The 16350-nt window shown below is 43.5% G+C and overlaps 1 protein-coding gene across 7 annotated transcripts in view; it reads right to left on the bottom strand.

Moving 5' to 3' along the window:
• The window catches only part of ACACA (acetyl-CoA carboxylase alpha), a 1131726-nt gene that overhangs the window by 438332 nt on the left and 677044 nt on the right, over positions 1-16350 (bottom strand). For all 7 annotated transcript variants that reach the window (XM_086954890.1, XM_086954892.1, XM_086954891.1 and 4 more), the window contains 2 exons: positions 2189-2458; positions 152-249 (listed from right to left, as the gene is read on the bottom strand). In XM_086954890.1, the coding sequence (XP_086811016.1) occupies positions 152-249; positions 2189-2458 (368 nt within the window). The remainder of the gene's footprint in view (positions 1-151; positions 250-2188; positions 2459-16350) is intronic.

The raw sequence follows: 16350 nt of genomic DNA, 5'->3' as shown, positions 1-16350 counted from the left end.
GAAAGATCTAAAACTGTCAATCCACCCACACTTTAAGTTGCAAACTAATACTGAATTTGAGATTTATCGAACAAAAATGGTCTCCATCTTAAGTGCCACGCTTAGAACACTTCAAATGGTCAAATGTGTTGTTCCGGTTGTAGAGACGTACCTGGATTCTCCTTCATCCTCCACGTGCTCACAGTGGACCGAATTCAGAGCACTGACTTTCTTGTAGTCTTGCGGTGTCAAATACAAGTACTTGAATCCCTAGAGAACACAAAATCTGTCATTTTCATCATAATGACTAAGCTTCCCACGTCACAAACAGAATATTTTCAGTCTGGCAGTAAAGTGGCAATAGTCACAAAGTAGTTGGGACGGGCAGATGCAATATTATCACAATTTTGTGAAAACGACAAATATATTCAAGGAAAACAAGTAAAATAATAGAATGAAGGAGTCCGTGCAAGATTGCAGCTGTTGTACCCAATGGAAAGCACAAAACACATCTTAAACAAATCGTGCTATAAATAGTGCAAATGTAGCCGATTTTTCAACTGTCTCTCTTTAGCTAAATGCAGGGACATTAGATGGCACGAGAAAGGGATGCTGAAATAGTTTAAGTACACTCTGAGACTATCCCTTTTCAGGACATATCAGCAGGTTTTTGTCCCACAGCAAACAGAGACATAAAGGCGTAGATGGCAATGACTTTCAGGACTTTACAGACCAACAAACCAAAGAAATTACCTAAGTGGTGAGTGTTATTGCCAGGATCTTTTAGCTCTAAAATATCGGGTCCAGGTTTTACCCAGAGACTCATGGCAGGAAGACGAACTTCATCATACATTTAGAAATTAATGTTCAACCTACAACAACTTAAGTAAAACTGCTTCATATGCACAAGGAAAAAGCCTGTGATAAAGAGGCACCACAAAAGCAGATATTGTCCTTCACAAATCCTGCAATTTATCCAAGAAATACCTTTCATTTTTTAGAAGGATCCACTTTTACCTTTCGATTAGGTGAATAACTGGTGTATTTCAACTTTGCTGACTTCCATGTCTTGCTTGTGGGCTTTCCCGCATTTACAATGTTGGTATTTGTTGGTCATTTGGAAGAGGCAGTAGTTCAGCATAAAGTCTTATCTAAGGTTGCGAGTCTGCTGGCTATTTAAGTTGTGTCACATATGCGTACCTCCTCCCAAGTCAATGAAGGTCAGGACAATGTAAAGCAGTGTAGGTAGCAGAGCAGCAAATGCAGGTCTTTAAACTGTGCACTAGACACAAGAAAGTCCCTAACCATGTATAACACTCCGTTTAAAGACCTGCCAATTATGTAACTCTTATTTTAGGAATGATGTTGGACAACCTTTACAAGTGGCTACAACAGATTAAAATGAGAGAGGAAATCATATAGTATTTGAAGATGTAGTACAGCAGCAGCCATATAGCACCAACCGAAGACCAAATTTGAAGATTGACAAGAGAATGACAATGGATGTAATATGGGTTTGCCTTCACAATGCTATTATTAGGTAACTATCTTTCATTAGACTATAAGGTCCCAGGACACAGTGTTTGCAGATCAAACTTAAAAACAGAGGCGCTTGTTTCCTTTCTGCATTCAGAACTTTCCCATCTCTGTCAATACCCAATAGTTCCTCTCAAATGAGGTGGTGATCTTGTTATGGCAAGTGTCAGGCGGACACCTGTGATGGTTGTCTCGGCAACAGAGTAGCTTAATGTAGCATGGAATTTCACTAGCCTTCATTTCCACCAAACCTGGATTTTTGCCAAAAGAGATGGTGCATTTTGGCAGGGTATGCTCGGAGATGGTGGCATTGCTGCTGCCCAATCTGGACCTGACCTGGGGGTAGATACATAGCTTCACATTCCAGTGATCTATCACACTAAACTTTACTTTCCTGAGCAACAGAATTACACCCAATAGGAAATGTCCATGTAACCTGAATAAACTTTTCATTTACTTAAGACAGTCCGTGCATAAAGGTTTTGGGGCAAATATAGGTACTTGTGCAGGACCTCTTCCTTTCTGCTGCTTATAATACAGGCGGCATGTGACTGAATTCAGTACCCATTCCTCTAAATCCATCAACATTTTTAAGTGTATCCTCTCAACCCCTCAAAAGCACAAGCAAGAAAAGAATCTTGGCAATAGATGAAAACACAGAACACGTCCTCACTTTATAAGGGTCAGCAGAGTCTTCCCAAGCAACATGAAACATGTGGCGGATCTCTTCAGCCAACCCAATCCTTGCTCCACTATTGGCGGCCACGTAAATTCGTGGGATCCCCTCTGAGCGGGCCAGCTCAGAAGCTCTGAGAAAAAGCAAGTCTTCCTGAGGACCGAAAGAACCAATTCTGTAAGTGATGTCATTGCCAATAACCACAATGTCTCGGCCATCTGAATATTCAGGGCTCTTCAGGGTCATTTTCCAGGCCACCATGCCAATCTGCAAAGAGAGGAATACACTTGTATTAGGCCATGCCTGCTGGTGCCGTTGTCTTTATGACTTGATTAGTATTACTGTGATACAAACAAAGCTAAGACATCCATGTTAGTCCCATCCATACAAGAACAAAACAATCCACCCAGCAATTAGTCAACAATATTCTTTCATATGCAGGGAAATATGTATGCTAATTACAGTGGATTTATATAGTCTTAACACTGCTAATTTTAACTATTCGGTACAACTTCAAAGTGGGTACCATCACAAGACTGGCTAGTTACTGAACAAAGTAGGGAAATCAACAACTAAAGCAACACGAAAAAGAAAGTAAGAGTCTGAAGAGAAAAAAACAAGAAAGATGTGAGGTAAACCATCTCACCTACACCAAAAAAAAACCACACAAAATAGCCTACCACCCCACACAGACTATCAGAGAGGATGTCGTTCACAGTCTTAGTTAAAAAAAAATCGCTCAATCGCCTAAAATGAGCATTCAAATGTTACTGTAATCAAGTGTAGGCTCAAGGGCTGCAACAAGTGTACAAGAAGCAGCATGACAGAAGAGAACGTATACCTTCAATGATCAAATACTAACTACATCTTGAAATTGTACTTCTTCAAAGATTTTGCCAAGCAGGAACAGGTAAACACTTGTTTTAAGTTACTTAAGTGGAAAATGGACAGATTTCTGTCACCGTCACTATTGTACTCTTGTCTTGGGACTGCTCTTTGTACTTCACAGTAGGTTAGGAATGCCTGCATTGCAATCAGGATCAGAAACAAATACTCTAAAAAAAAAATCGGGCATTTTCAGATTTTGAAGAGGGACCCTGACAAAGCACCCACTCCTCGGGCACTGTCCAACAAAGTACCTGTGCATCACCAACCATCCCAACCCAGTTACCCCGTGTTTCTTTTGCATGTAAATTTGGAGCACGGCATATGCTTCGGAAGAGTACAGCTGGGTGGTCTTGTGAAGCAATGAGAGCAGCATTAAGTGTACTGGAGTCACTATGTTCTCTTATGCTATTTCTCATGCTATCTTCTTTCTTGACTTACTGAAGACCTAATTACACATCCCCGAATAGGCACAGAGGTGGAAACAGAATATGCCACAAAAGACTCCCTGGTCAAAACCTGGATCTTTCGGATAAGATGCATCCAGTGAGTCATGCTTGCAAAAGGCGTGGAGGGCAGGCCAAGTGTCTGTACAGCATATTTTATCATTGGTTGCTAGCTTCTGGAAAACCACCAGTAGATGATGATGATGCTTGTTCCCACGGCACTGGCAAGAATGTAAGATCTGCCCATTCATTGTGAACAGTTTGAGCAAAGGAGTTATGCAAGTTCTCCGTCAGCATGGGCAAAACAACACTCCCAATATCCCTAGTTGTATGGCAATAGCAGACAAGAGGGCAAAAAGTGATCAAAGACCACTGAACAAGACTGCCTGAGGAGAAAACTCTCTTGCCCATGGCATCAATATGTTTGGACTATCTGTCTGGTGTAGCAGATGGAAAATATGTTACATTGATCTCAGATCATGTAGGATGTGTTGTCAAGGATTTGGGGTCCCTAGGCACTGGCCTATGGCATACAGCAATGGAGAGATAATTGCGGGGCAGAAAATTGTTTTGAACTGTTGACATACTTGGGTCAACTAAAGACTAACTAAGCTGCAACAGAGGTTCTGAAGCGGAAGCTCAGGGTTGATGTATATGTCAAAATATTAGGATTGTTCTACTCAGTCTGCAGTGGTAAGCCCAGTACCTCTACTGCCCTGTGAACCACAAGAGCAAAATAGGTACTTTCCTTGGTCAGATGAATTAAAGGTGAATCTCAAGGGAATTCAGCCGATGTATCAAAGCCATTGCATGTATGCATAAGGTATTTCTATATCGCAAACCTAGCCAAAAGGCAGTGGAGCAGTGTACATGGTCAAGACAAGCAAAAAGTCAATGAGTAAGAGGTCAGGTAGCTATGCTGTGGATGGTTAATGCACTGTGATGGACACTGGCATTTTGTGATATCCATTCGCATTTTGTAAATCAAGGTACAGACAGACATGACCAAATGAGGAGAAAGCAATTATTCTGCTCCTCTTTGCCTTCATCATTATGTTAGAGTGGCTTAAGGCCTTCAACATCCATTTGAATTTGAACCAAAAACCGCTTTCATTCTCCAGAAATACTGTTGCTGAGAAAAGGAAACCAGAAGAAACTTTTGGGTGTGCTTTTGTGATGGTGTAGTGACACATGTAGTCTCTCGCTGAAGAGTGATCGAGGTCCAGGGCAGGCACCAAAGTCAGATGTGAGAACATCATTGGAGCCGGCGACAGAGGAGTGAAGCACAGCCTGGCACTGGTGGTGTAATAGGCTGACTTTGCTCAGATTCCGCCCCTGCTAGGGCAGGCCCACAAGTGGAAGGTCTGGAGGAGTATTGAGAGGTCCATGGGGCCAGAGACAGACTGAGTATAGCTAATGATCTACAGTATAGCCTTCATAAGCGCCGAAAATTGCTGCAGAGTCAACAATGGCCCAGGAACATGGACCACAGCAGCTCCATAGTCGGCATTGGAGGAAGAAGAACCCAGAGTGGGGTTCCTCAAATGCTGGCTGTGTGATCGCTCCCTGAAGCTGGAGGGTCTGAACATCGATGAGTTAGGGTTGTTTCTTATGCCTTTTCTTTGACCTGTCCTTTGACTTCAGCTTTAACTTACTTAACATGGGCAACCTGGACTGAAACCAACCTAATTTCTTTCTTTCGCCAATGTAGAGTTTGGCTTCCTGCTCTCTGAGCACCTTCATGTGTATCTGAGAACCTCTGTTGAAGGACTAGAAGTCATGCTGGGAACCGAGACACTATAAAGAGATGTCATGTATTACAGATGTCACACGAGCAACAATAGTTGAAGTTTGTCACCTTCTGGGAAGACGTCTTTGCACACGAAAAACATTTAGGAAAAACAAAACTGTGGTAAAAAAACACAACTGGTAGCAGCAGAGCTCAGGGTCTCTGTAGTAAGGGCGCAGGAAAACAGGAACCGATTTTAACCACCGAAGGGGACTCTTAAATGTTGCTCTAAAACAAGGGGACATCTCAATCACAAAAAATAGAAGAGTAAGGGCACGCAGGGAGTCACAACGTATACTAAAGAAAACAAACCCAAAGGAGATACGCTACAACATACAGGCATGTGACGGAAGCCAAGCACAGCCTCATATCCGAACTGTGGGAAGAGAAGAACTACCAACCCATATTAATTTTAAAAATACGGATCAACGTAGATTTCACAGTGACTACTACACAGCATGCATCAGTGGCTGCCCCACTGTGAAAAGATCTGGAACTCTATAGGACTTAGTTAAAAATAACATTGTTAACCGCACCTCAAACTGAATGGTTTCTTGGGGCTTCACTCTTGCCTCAGTGGTGCTCATTTTATTGACTTCAAAAGAATGAACGAGTCAACCCCGCTTGTCTTCTTCACGCAAGATGTAAATCAGTCTCTCCACACTGAAACGCGTTGACCATTGAAAGGGGGTGGGGGTTATCACTTCGCTGTACAACTGCAGAAAGGTGTTCACGCCAACTGCCCGCAAGTAAAACCAAACGCACTGAAAGTCTCACTGCTGTGGCAATATTTATTCATGTATACTGCAGTTAGTACCTCATTCTTTGTTAACTAAAATAATACATTCGTATTATATTTACTCCACTTACCCAGGCCAACTTTCATTTTTCCTAATGCACATAAAAGTTTTGATTCAACTTAGGAGCATGCATTTCATGTCTCTAGACTACCTAAAAACTAATTAACAGATAAGGGGCCAGATGTTCTACCCATTTTTGCATGCAAAAACCCTACAGGGCCATGTACAAACCCTATTTAGCGAGTCGCAATGTATTAAATGATGTCTTGCGACTTGCAATTAGGAAGTGGCGTTTCAAGGGCCTACCTTCCTAATTGCGAATCTGCATCCTATGTATGACTGTTTTGTGACTGCAACTGCGGTCGCAAAACAGTCACAATTTACCACCTACTTCAAGTAGGTGGTAATGCAGTCGCAAATGGGAAGGCTTTGCAAATGCATGCAAAAATATTTTTAAGGGCAGGCGGTGGTCCCAGGGACCACTGCCTGCTTTTAAAAAATGAAACAAAAACGTTTCTTTTTATTTTTTTTAAATGCAACCCGTTTTCCTTTAAGGAAAACGGGCTACATTAAAAAAAAAAAAAAGCTGCTTTATTTAAAAGCAGTCCCAGACATGGTGGTCTGCTGAGCCCAGTAGACCGGTGGGCCAGCCATTATCAATGGGGTTGGAAAATGTGATTGCCTCATGAATATTGATGAGCCTCGCATTTTGCGACCCCATTGGGAATCGCTAACAGTGTCTCAGACAATGTTGTACATTTGGAATTGCGATCGCAAATTGCGACCCGCTATTTTTGGTAATTTCCGGGACGCAATTCCAAATGGTCGTACATCTGACCCAGGAAGTACGGAAAAAACAGCAGTTTATCTCCTTGCATCAGTCAGACACAAAAAACAAAAGTCACACCGGCTTCAATGTAGTAATGGCCTGCAAACCAATTTTCTCTATAGCTTCCGTGCTCTGAAAGGCTTTCAGTAACCAGCAACGACGCCTCAAATATCGCAAAGTCAATGGCCTCACTGATAGCTAAGAGGGTTAGTCCTCACCCTTTAGTTATCGGTTGACTTGGTTGTTTCTCTCAGGCTAAAGCGCTTCTGTTGACGTTGTATCTGACTGTGACTGATCTCGCCCTCCCTATAATCCACAGTTCACTGCAGGAGCTGAATGCTGCACCAACTAGGAAATAGGCTGTACTAGGCAAAGACAAAGCAAATTTAACAAAAACACCAAATGCAAAATACAGTTAAAATCTAATTGAACATAATTTATCAGTTTATTTCCATATATTTTTTTAAGCTTTATGCTCTAAAGACGTTTTCAAAGCTTTTTAAAAGTTTTTTTTATTGTTTTATAGAAAAGTGGCCAATATCCAACTAGCACATTAGTAGGCAAAGGAACACAGTGCCACAGAGACATGAAAATGTGTATGTTGCCAACATGGTTAATTATAATACTTGGTGAAAGACCGAATGATGCTAGTGATATTATTTTTGTGGTAGCAACTGATGACTGTAAGATACTCTTTTGACGGCTGATGTACAGGTCCCTTTCTTATTTTTCACCATTGGACAATTTTGATAAGCACCTTAGAGCACAATGGCAAACACATATTGGCAATACTGAAATGAAAAATCAGTCTGAAAGAAAACAAAGTAATTAACTACTTTCAACTACAATTTGAATATATTATGGACCTCTTTTTAATATTAGGGTATGCTATCGGTGAATTTATGTGTGTACCAATGGGATTGTACACCTTGGCCGGCCGCGTGTGCAACATTTATTCCCCTTTTTGCTAAATACTTAAGTACTTCTGGCAATAAGCTACACAAATGTTACTTTATTTTCTATAATAAACAGAGTGTGCTGTGTTGACTAATGTTGCCCTATAAATATTTCCTGTCTGGACAAAAAATGTTTTGACTTTACGTCACTCCTACACACAAGTGCACTTTGAGTACAAGCACTAATAGTTGTTCCATTCCAGAATACACTCAGAATTCTGTGGTGTGTGAAGAAGTTGCTGAAAACGTTTTGTAAGAACTACATTTCCCAGAATACCCTGTACCAAGCCGACTCACTAGGCATGCAGGCTCTAAGCACAAGGAAATGTGGTGCTGAACTACGAGGAGACTCTAGACTTGATCCAGTTGTAGACATGTCTAGTGCAGGTCTGCAGTGCTGGGAATTGCGGCTGCTCCTATCCTCACTTGCTGAAAGTAACTGCATGACTATTAACATCACAGTGCCTCGCTTGCACAGAGACAGCAAAGCTTGTTGTCAGTACCGAACATCTTTCACCTGTGGAGCACCTTACCAGTACCTCCAACCCTGTGACACTGAATATTCACTTCTCTTTCACTAGTGAGGCCCCTTAACGGCGACAGCTGCTCCCTCGCTAACAGAGCACCTTCACCCTATCCTCTAGGTCTATGTTCTTGGAAGGCCCAGCTGAGCCGCCACTTTGCCCATCTTCTTGCAGCAAGACCCTGTCCCATCTTCCGAAAAGCCTTTGTCGCACGGCCTGTGGGCAGCTTCTAGATGTAGAAGCACACTACTTTTAAATCAATTACAACAGAACCCAGGCTTCACACTATAATTGATGCAACTGCACCAAATAATGTGTTCTTCCCTGAAGTGCAGCTGGATTACAGTAGTCTCCCAGGGAGATTCAGTACAACTGTGGTACAACATTCAATAGCCAGAACCTCCGGCATGTCGTGATTTGGCGGATCGCAAAATAATCGCAAAATCAGTCAAGGAGCGCAATGAACACAATATTTACGTTTCTGGCTGTAGAAAAAAGGTCTCCCTGAAGACAGCAAAAAAATGTCGACTTCTTATTGGCTGTACGCACACACATCACTACAAGCCGCCATACAGCCGTAATTGCTGAGGCCGTGATCAAGCCACGGTGACGGCCTCAGGGGTGCACCCCTCTACCCACAAATGCAAACCGTATTGCTACATCTACGGGGTACAAATGGAGGCTAATGGCAAAAATGTACTTCCACCTGCCTGGGTAGCGCACATTAAGAAAATCAACTTGCTGGCGTTTTGGGCTCTACTTGTACATGGAGATGAAGCAAGTTACAAACACTTTGACTCCCGGCATGCCATCCAGGGACTCAGCCTCGATCCTGATGAGCCGATGCGACTTCTGCCCCCTCAGCATCTGAAAGATCTTTGTAGAGAATGAACACTCCTCAAGGCCATCCCTATAGAAGGAGTGCCAGGAATAAGAGAGTTTAGGCAAGTGTCCCTCCACAAGAGACATGCAATATCAGAGCGCCTTTGCTGTGAGGTGAAGCCCAGAATCATGCAATGACGTATGGTCTGAACATAGCATAAGTTACCTCCTGCATTATGGCATAGCACAATATTCATTTTAAAGGGCTTCGGTATATAGGAAACAACAAAGTCACCTGCAGTGAGATTGTGTGTTGTGATGTCGTCGAATGTGAGACCCTGTTTAGCGATACTGGGGCCAAGGAACGCTGTTCTTTGATGTCATGAGCAGTGGGTTAGTATATTGTGTGATGTTGTTTACAAGGTGCTGTCATCTGCAATGGTACATTGGCTTCTCTGACATCAACGGGGAAGTGGTGGCTTCTGTGATGTCATCAGAAATAGGACTGTTTTCTGTGATGTCATCCGCATTGAAAGCATTCCAATATGTAATCAGCAGTGAGACCATGTTTTATCGTGCTTTACACAGGGAAACGATTTTCTGTGGAGTCATAGCGTCGTCTACTATCTCATCAGTAAGGAGGTGTCAACTCGAATTGTAGAGTGAAGCTTGTAATTATCCCCAGTGAGGCAGTAGGGTGCTGTTATGTCACAGTAGTGTGACAATTTTCTGTAGTATCATCAGTAATGCCATGTGTGTCATAACATCAGTAATGTGGTACTCTTTGTAATGAGGAAATATAAATTTTTGGTCATGTTATGTTCCCTAGCGCGTACCCCACCGACTCCATGTACCAGCTTAAAGTGCATGTAACTTCCCTCCTGTGTCAGCTATGAAGACGCAAATACATTTGCGTCCAACGTTAACTTGTCCTCTTTCAGATCCACCCTTAATGGATTATATAGTCCGTTCCTAAGTATGCCATGCCAACGTCTTTTTGTGGTGTACTTTACATGTTTTTCTGCTCTGGCAAAGTAGGCCCTGAATTTCTGCCATCGAGCCTCTTTTCTGGCTTTTGACTCTGACAGCCTCTGCCCAGGCTGCCTCTGTACCCGTGAACCCTGACTTACTTCCAGCGCGGCCCCTCGCGCTCAGCTCAGCCTGCTTTCTGCCAAAACTGACTATAACCTTCGAGTTATCTGTTCCGCTCCTCGAAAATGCATTCCTGCCTACTAGCTTCAGTAAACATCCTCTCCAGCTGCAGAGCCAAAGGGCCGACCCGTCCCAGTGCAAGTAATTCATAGCCTCTGTTACCATGCTTCCATGGAAGGCCCCGTGCCCCCACGCTTCTCATGCAGACACTTAGGCGCTTATACACGCATCCACAGTTAGCATAGAATAGCTTCTGCCCTAGAGACCTTTTCCGCCCAGATAATATGGTTCCTAAACATCAGATATCAGATATGATAGAAGTACAAGTTGATCTGACATGCCAGACTTCTGTCTCTTTCCGTCAGTGTAAATGTCAAGTCCCCTGCACCCCTCCAATCACACGTCATGCAGCTGCGCGCGCATCCAAGCTTCCGATTTCTGCTGACATTGCCACATTTCTGCTTAGTGCCACCCACCTGTGACACCTATCAGTGACGTTTCTAGCACACACCTCCAGTTCACGCCTCTTGATTACGTACTAGTACCACGTGTATACTGTTATCTTGTCTTCTCTCAGCTGTTACGCCTCTTGCACTGTTGCTTATGATATGAATTAAGTATATAAGCTATGTATTGTCAATAAAATGTAGCGCTCTATCCCTTCTGACACCCCTGTGGTGGTCAGAATCCGATATCCTGGTCATGACCATTCCTTTTTAAGGAATAAAACCCCTAAGAACTCTAACACCACGGACTCTGGTTTTTTCTTTCCGATCTGAGTTATTATTGATTAAGTACTTACCTGCATAGAAATTAAGAGAGTAAATTAATTATTTATGTCATTTTGGCGCCCGAATAGGGACCCCTCCCCCACCTCACGCGCCGGTTGGCGCATTGCAAGCTCTGTCCCCTGCCATCAGTTAGATGGAACCTACGCGTACCGGCAGGATTTCCTGCATCTCCCTCTGACCCACGGAGGTGACGAAGACTGCGATCAGTGCCCAGACGAGGCGGTGAGGAGTGCGGAGGATCCCGACCAGAGCCTAGCCGAAAGAAGCAAGGTCCGAGGTGTCAAGAGGCCCACCAGGTTTCCGAAGTTTTCCGAAGTTTTCCGAAGTATCGAGTCGAGTCCAGTCGAGTTTTCCGAGGCCTTCTGTTTCCGTGCTTCCCGGTGAGTACCATTGCTGGGACGTATCTAGACGGGTTTGGGTACACAAGTCCGGTCTGCACTGTTTTTAGGCAGTGTATCTGTACTGTTTAGCAGTATATCTAGTATTCTGAATTTCTGCACTGTTACACCAGTGTATCTGTACTGTTGAGCAGTACATCCAGTATAGGGGGTAGTCATCTATGTCTCAAATGTCTTCTTATGTGATTAATGTCGTGGTATGAATGTGACTGTTTTTTTGTGTATTAGTGTTTTCTCTATAAAACTAGCCGTATCCAGTATTAAGGAGTAAGGATTGAGCATTCAGAAATAAGTACGCAAAAATGCCGTTTTTCAACAAGTTAAAGCAGATAGGAACTAGGAAAGGGATACTGGAGGAAGAAATTCCTATTCCCCCTAGGGACACTCCAGGTAACTTTATGTACCATAAACATGGCATAGATGCCATATTGTATCTAGACTTATGGGCCGATTATACCAAGCATCTAGACGAAAGACACAGATGGCCCACTACCGGAACATGGGATGCCGAGTGCATCATGAAGGTAGAAGAAGCATTATGGAAAAAGAAAGCTAGACAATCTCAGAAAGACGCCATAGAATTTTGGCGTAAGGAATCCCATAAGCGTGCTGAGAAAGCACTCCGTAGAGAAGACAGACTTAAAGAATCAGAAAAAGCCCAAGAAAATGAATTAGTTATTGAAGGGATCCGAGTAAAAACAGAACAAATAGACCGTGCCCGAAACAATCTCGTAAACGGTATGTATCTCGCGGCCGAGGGCACATCTGAAGCCCTATCAGAAATACCGAAAAACCTACCGCCACCATTAGTTCCAACTAAAGTAATGCATAAAACTACTAAAGACATATTCCTAAATTCTTATCTAGAGGATGTAGCACCAGCTTACACCAATTTGCCTGTTCGTGCCCTGCCTCCTGACAGGGACGGGGGTGGCACTCCGCCCCCAGATCATGTTCCGCCGGTACCGCGACAGACCTCCCCCGCTCCGCCAGCTCCGCCACTTCCCGCACCCAAAATTGACCTACCGAAGCAAGGTCTACCTGATCCTACTAAACGACAAATTCAAGTTCAGATCCAGACTCCACAGGGAGATAATGCCCAAGCATCCGCTTCAGGAGGTGCGACCGCGGGTCTTCGGACCCCGCCATTAACACGCAGCTTCAATATCAGGGATACGCAGAGTCCTCTCACGTTCAAGTCTCCTCGCCTTGACGCACTCAGAGAAAACATTTCCGTTTGTAGATATGATCCAGTACCCGGTAAAGACGATCTAATGATATTGGCATCACTACGGTTGAGATCTGCTACTGATATCTTGCTATGCTATGTAGGAATGAAGGACCGTCTAGATAGAATATATGAGTTTGTTCAGACAGGGAAAGACCCTGACAGTATCAAGGATGCCATGGAGAAACAGAAGGTTGACATTCAAGCACAGATACTACGATTTTTCATAAATTGTCTAATAAGAGAACGAGACAGGCCTGGGACAGATCAGAGTGAATTAGATGCACTGAACAAGTGGGGTCAAAATATAGCCGATGGAAAACATGACAAGGGGACTTGCATAGCCAGTATGTATAAGAAAATTAGAAAAGCAGTGATAACGGTACACCAGAAAGGGAAAGACAAAGCTTCCTCCGAGGAGGAAGAAGAACTTGAAGAACCAGAACGAGCTGCAGATACTATAGCATATGTAGGTAAGGGAACTTACCTTAGGAAGGGCATCCGTCCGGAAAACAAGAGAGTTTTTCTCTCTGCTTTAACAAATCCGAATTCTTCTGAACATCAGTTCCAGGAGACTGATAAAAGACTGCGAGAAAGAATGGGGTACCATGTACTCAATTCGATGGATGAACAAGAACTAGCCCGGTCGGCCATCTTATGGGCCGAAAATCCAGACATATATAATGATGATACCTTAGCACAGACGTTTCTAAACCTTTCCCCAGACGAACAGAAATTAGCAGGTGTATACATGATTCAGCACCTCCTCACGAAATACAGAAATCAACATTCCGATCCAGGTCCCTTACACGAAACATTAGAAGCACTACTCATGGATAGATGGAGAGGTTTCAGTACCAAGTTAATACAAATAATTCTAGAACAACGACATAAATATAACACCTTCATAAGCTCTGAATATGTTCCCGCCCCACCTCCAGAAAGGAAAACGTACCACATGCAATGCGGGAGTGGCATTGAAAGTCAGAACCCCTTACGAGAAGTACACCCAGTTATGGGTGCGGATCACGCCTTGAAACGTGTATATGTACATACGCCACTGACTAAGTTAGAACTGTTAGAAATGAAGAAACTAGTTCCGTGTCATGATAAAGACCCTGCAGGTTTTCACAGAGAGCTTAAAGACATGTTACTAATGGGGGATTACACGTATGATGATATCATGAAAATGTTGAAGGTGCTGTTGCCCACGGGCATTTACGAGAAATTAAAGGAAAAAGAATGGGAGGTGGGGGACACAAAGATTGCATGGGCAGAAATAGAAGACGAAGAAAGCAAACGGGTCCCAGGGGTAGGCCTTGGGGACAAGACTAAAGCATTACCCGGATTAATAGTACAGGTTCTGCCAAGATTATTGACAACTAGAAAGGAAGATTGGGACGCCATCTCGTCCTGTAAACAGAAACATGATGAAGATACTAGTGACTTCTATTCTAGATTTGAGAAATGTTTCATTATAAATAGTGGCCTACAACCAAGCAGCGAGTCATATCCACACCTTTTTGTATCAAAACTAGTCGAGAACTCCTTACCATTAGTTAAAAACAGAGTGTACAAAGTTGAAAGTACTTGGCAGGCAAATACGCCATCCCAGATGTTACAAATGTTACAATATCATCAGAACAGAATTAGAGAAGAACAAGATCAGGAACAGAAACGTATGAAAGACACCAAGATGAAAATGTTAGTAGCTCAGACGGTCCCAGCCGACGGCCAGAGAAAAGGTGGGACCCACACAAGTCACACTACAGCTCCCGTTAAAGGGACATGTAATTACTGTAAACAGCCAGGTCATTACGTACATGAATGCCCAGTTCTGAAACATAACATTTCAACAGGTAAAACTAAAGAAAGACCGCATCCGCCTAGACAAGATCAGGTCCAGCAACAGACCTCACAAAATGTACAGCCAATGCAGAATACACAGCCTATGCATGCTCCATCTCATACAGCACAGACAGTAGCAGGACCACAGCCCATTGCCGCGACTCAGCAAGTTTCGCAACAGATGTACCAGTATGGCCAATCTGCATATCCAGATTACCCCCGATATACATGAAACAGCCTAGAGAGGGAAGGTGGTTTGCCTCTTATTGAAATTCCTGTAGATCAAGAAGGTCCTTATGTACACAGTCACGTATTGGGAAAAGACAGAAAGTTTTTAATTGACACAGGGGCAAGCCGCACCACAATCAGTCATAACGAAGTCCCAGGGGCACCCCTCTCAGGCTCACAGAATGTTTCCCTTGGTTTTTCAGGACAGCCTATTGTAAATGAAGTATCGGAACCAGTACCCTTGGCTGTGGGTCCATTATCACGAGTTACAGATTTATTACTTACGAACTCATGCCCAGAAAACTTGTTAGGAATTAAAACTCTGAAGGCTCTAGGAGCTATAATATGCTGTTCCCCGGAGGGAGTTAGACTCTTTCTACGGGATTTCAAGGGTCATTATGTTTTGCGAGAATTTGATGTCAGATTGAAAAATGTACCAGATCACCTATGGGCAAAAGGCCCAGCTGACGTAGGTTGTATGCATATCACTCCATACCGTGTTACACTCAAGACAGGAGTTGTTCTACCCAGAATCAGACAATACAAGTTACCACCCGATGCTGTAGTGGCTTTACTGAAAATCATTGAAGAGCTTATTGCCCAGGGAGTGGTCGTAGAGACCGACTCCAATATCTGTAATTCACCCATCATTCCAATTCTTAAACGTACAGACCCCAATGCACCGCCAGTATATCGGCTGGTGATTGATCTTCGAGAACTGAATAAATGTATTGTACCACAGTACCCTGTGGTCCCCGATATCTCTTCCCTATTGACTGCTATTGATTCAGAAGCAACGTTCTTTACTGTAATTGATCTCAAGAACGCTTTCTTCAGTGTACCTATTGATCCGGAGAGCCAATATCTCTTCGGATTCAGTTTAAATGGACGAAGTTTCAAATTTTCCCGCGCACCTCAAGGATTCACAGAAAGCCCCAGCATCTATAGTCAAGCACTGAAAAGACAACTAGATTGTATTCAAATGCCAGTTAACACCGCTTTACTGCAATACGTCGATGATCTACTGATCACCGCACGAAGTGAGCCCGAATGTGAACAAGCATCACTGACAGTTTTACATTTCCTGGCCGACAAGGGACACAAGGTGTCCCCTTCGAAGCTACAATTCTGTGTTCAGCAAGTTGTATACTTGGGTCACTTGCTGTCCAAAGTGGGGAGACAGCTCACTCCCGATCGCATTCAGTTAATTGTAAACATGCCACGACCCCAGACACAAAAGGAAGTGCGGGCCTTCATAGGCCTCACCTCGTACTGCAGACAATGGATTCCTCAATATGCATTTCTAGCCAAACCACTCATCCAGTTAACGACGCAGGAGGCAGCAACTTCGATTGCCCTCCCTTGGACTCAGGAACACACACAAGCCTTTGAGGAATTAAAGAAAGCATTATGCCAAGCACCAGTTTTAGCGACACCATGTTACAGCAAACCGTTTACACTTT

Source organism: Lissotriton vulgaris, chromosome 2_1 (assembly GCF_964263255.1).
Source record: "Lissotriton vulgaris chromosome 2_1, aLisVul1.2, whole genome shotgun sequence".
Classification (NCBI taxonomy): domain Eukaryota; kingdom Metazoa; phylum Chordata; class Amphibia; order Caudata; family Salamandridae; genus Lissotriton; species Lissotriton vulgaris.
This window is presented reverse-complemented; position numbering and strand designations above follow the sequence as displayed.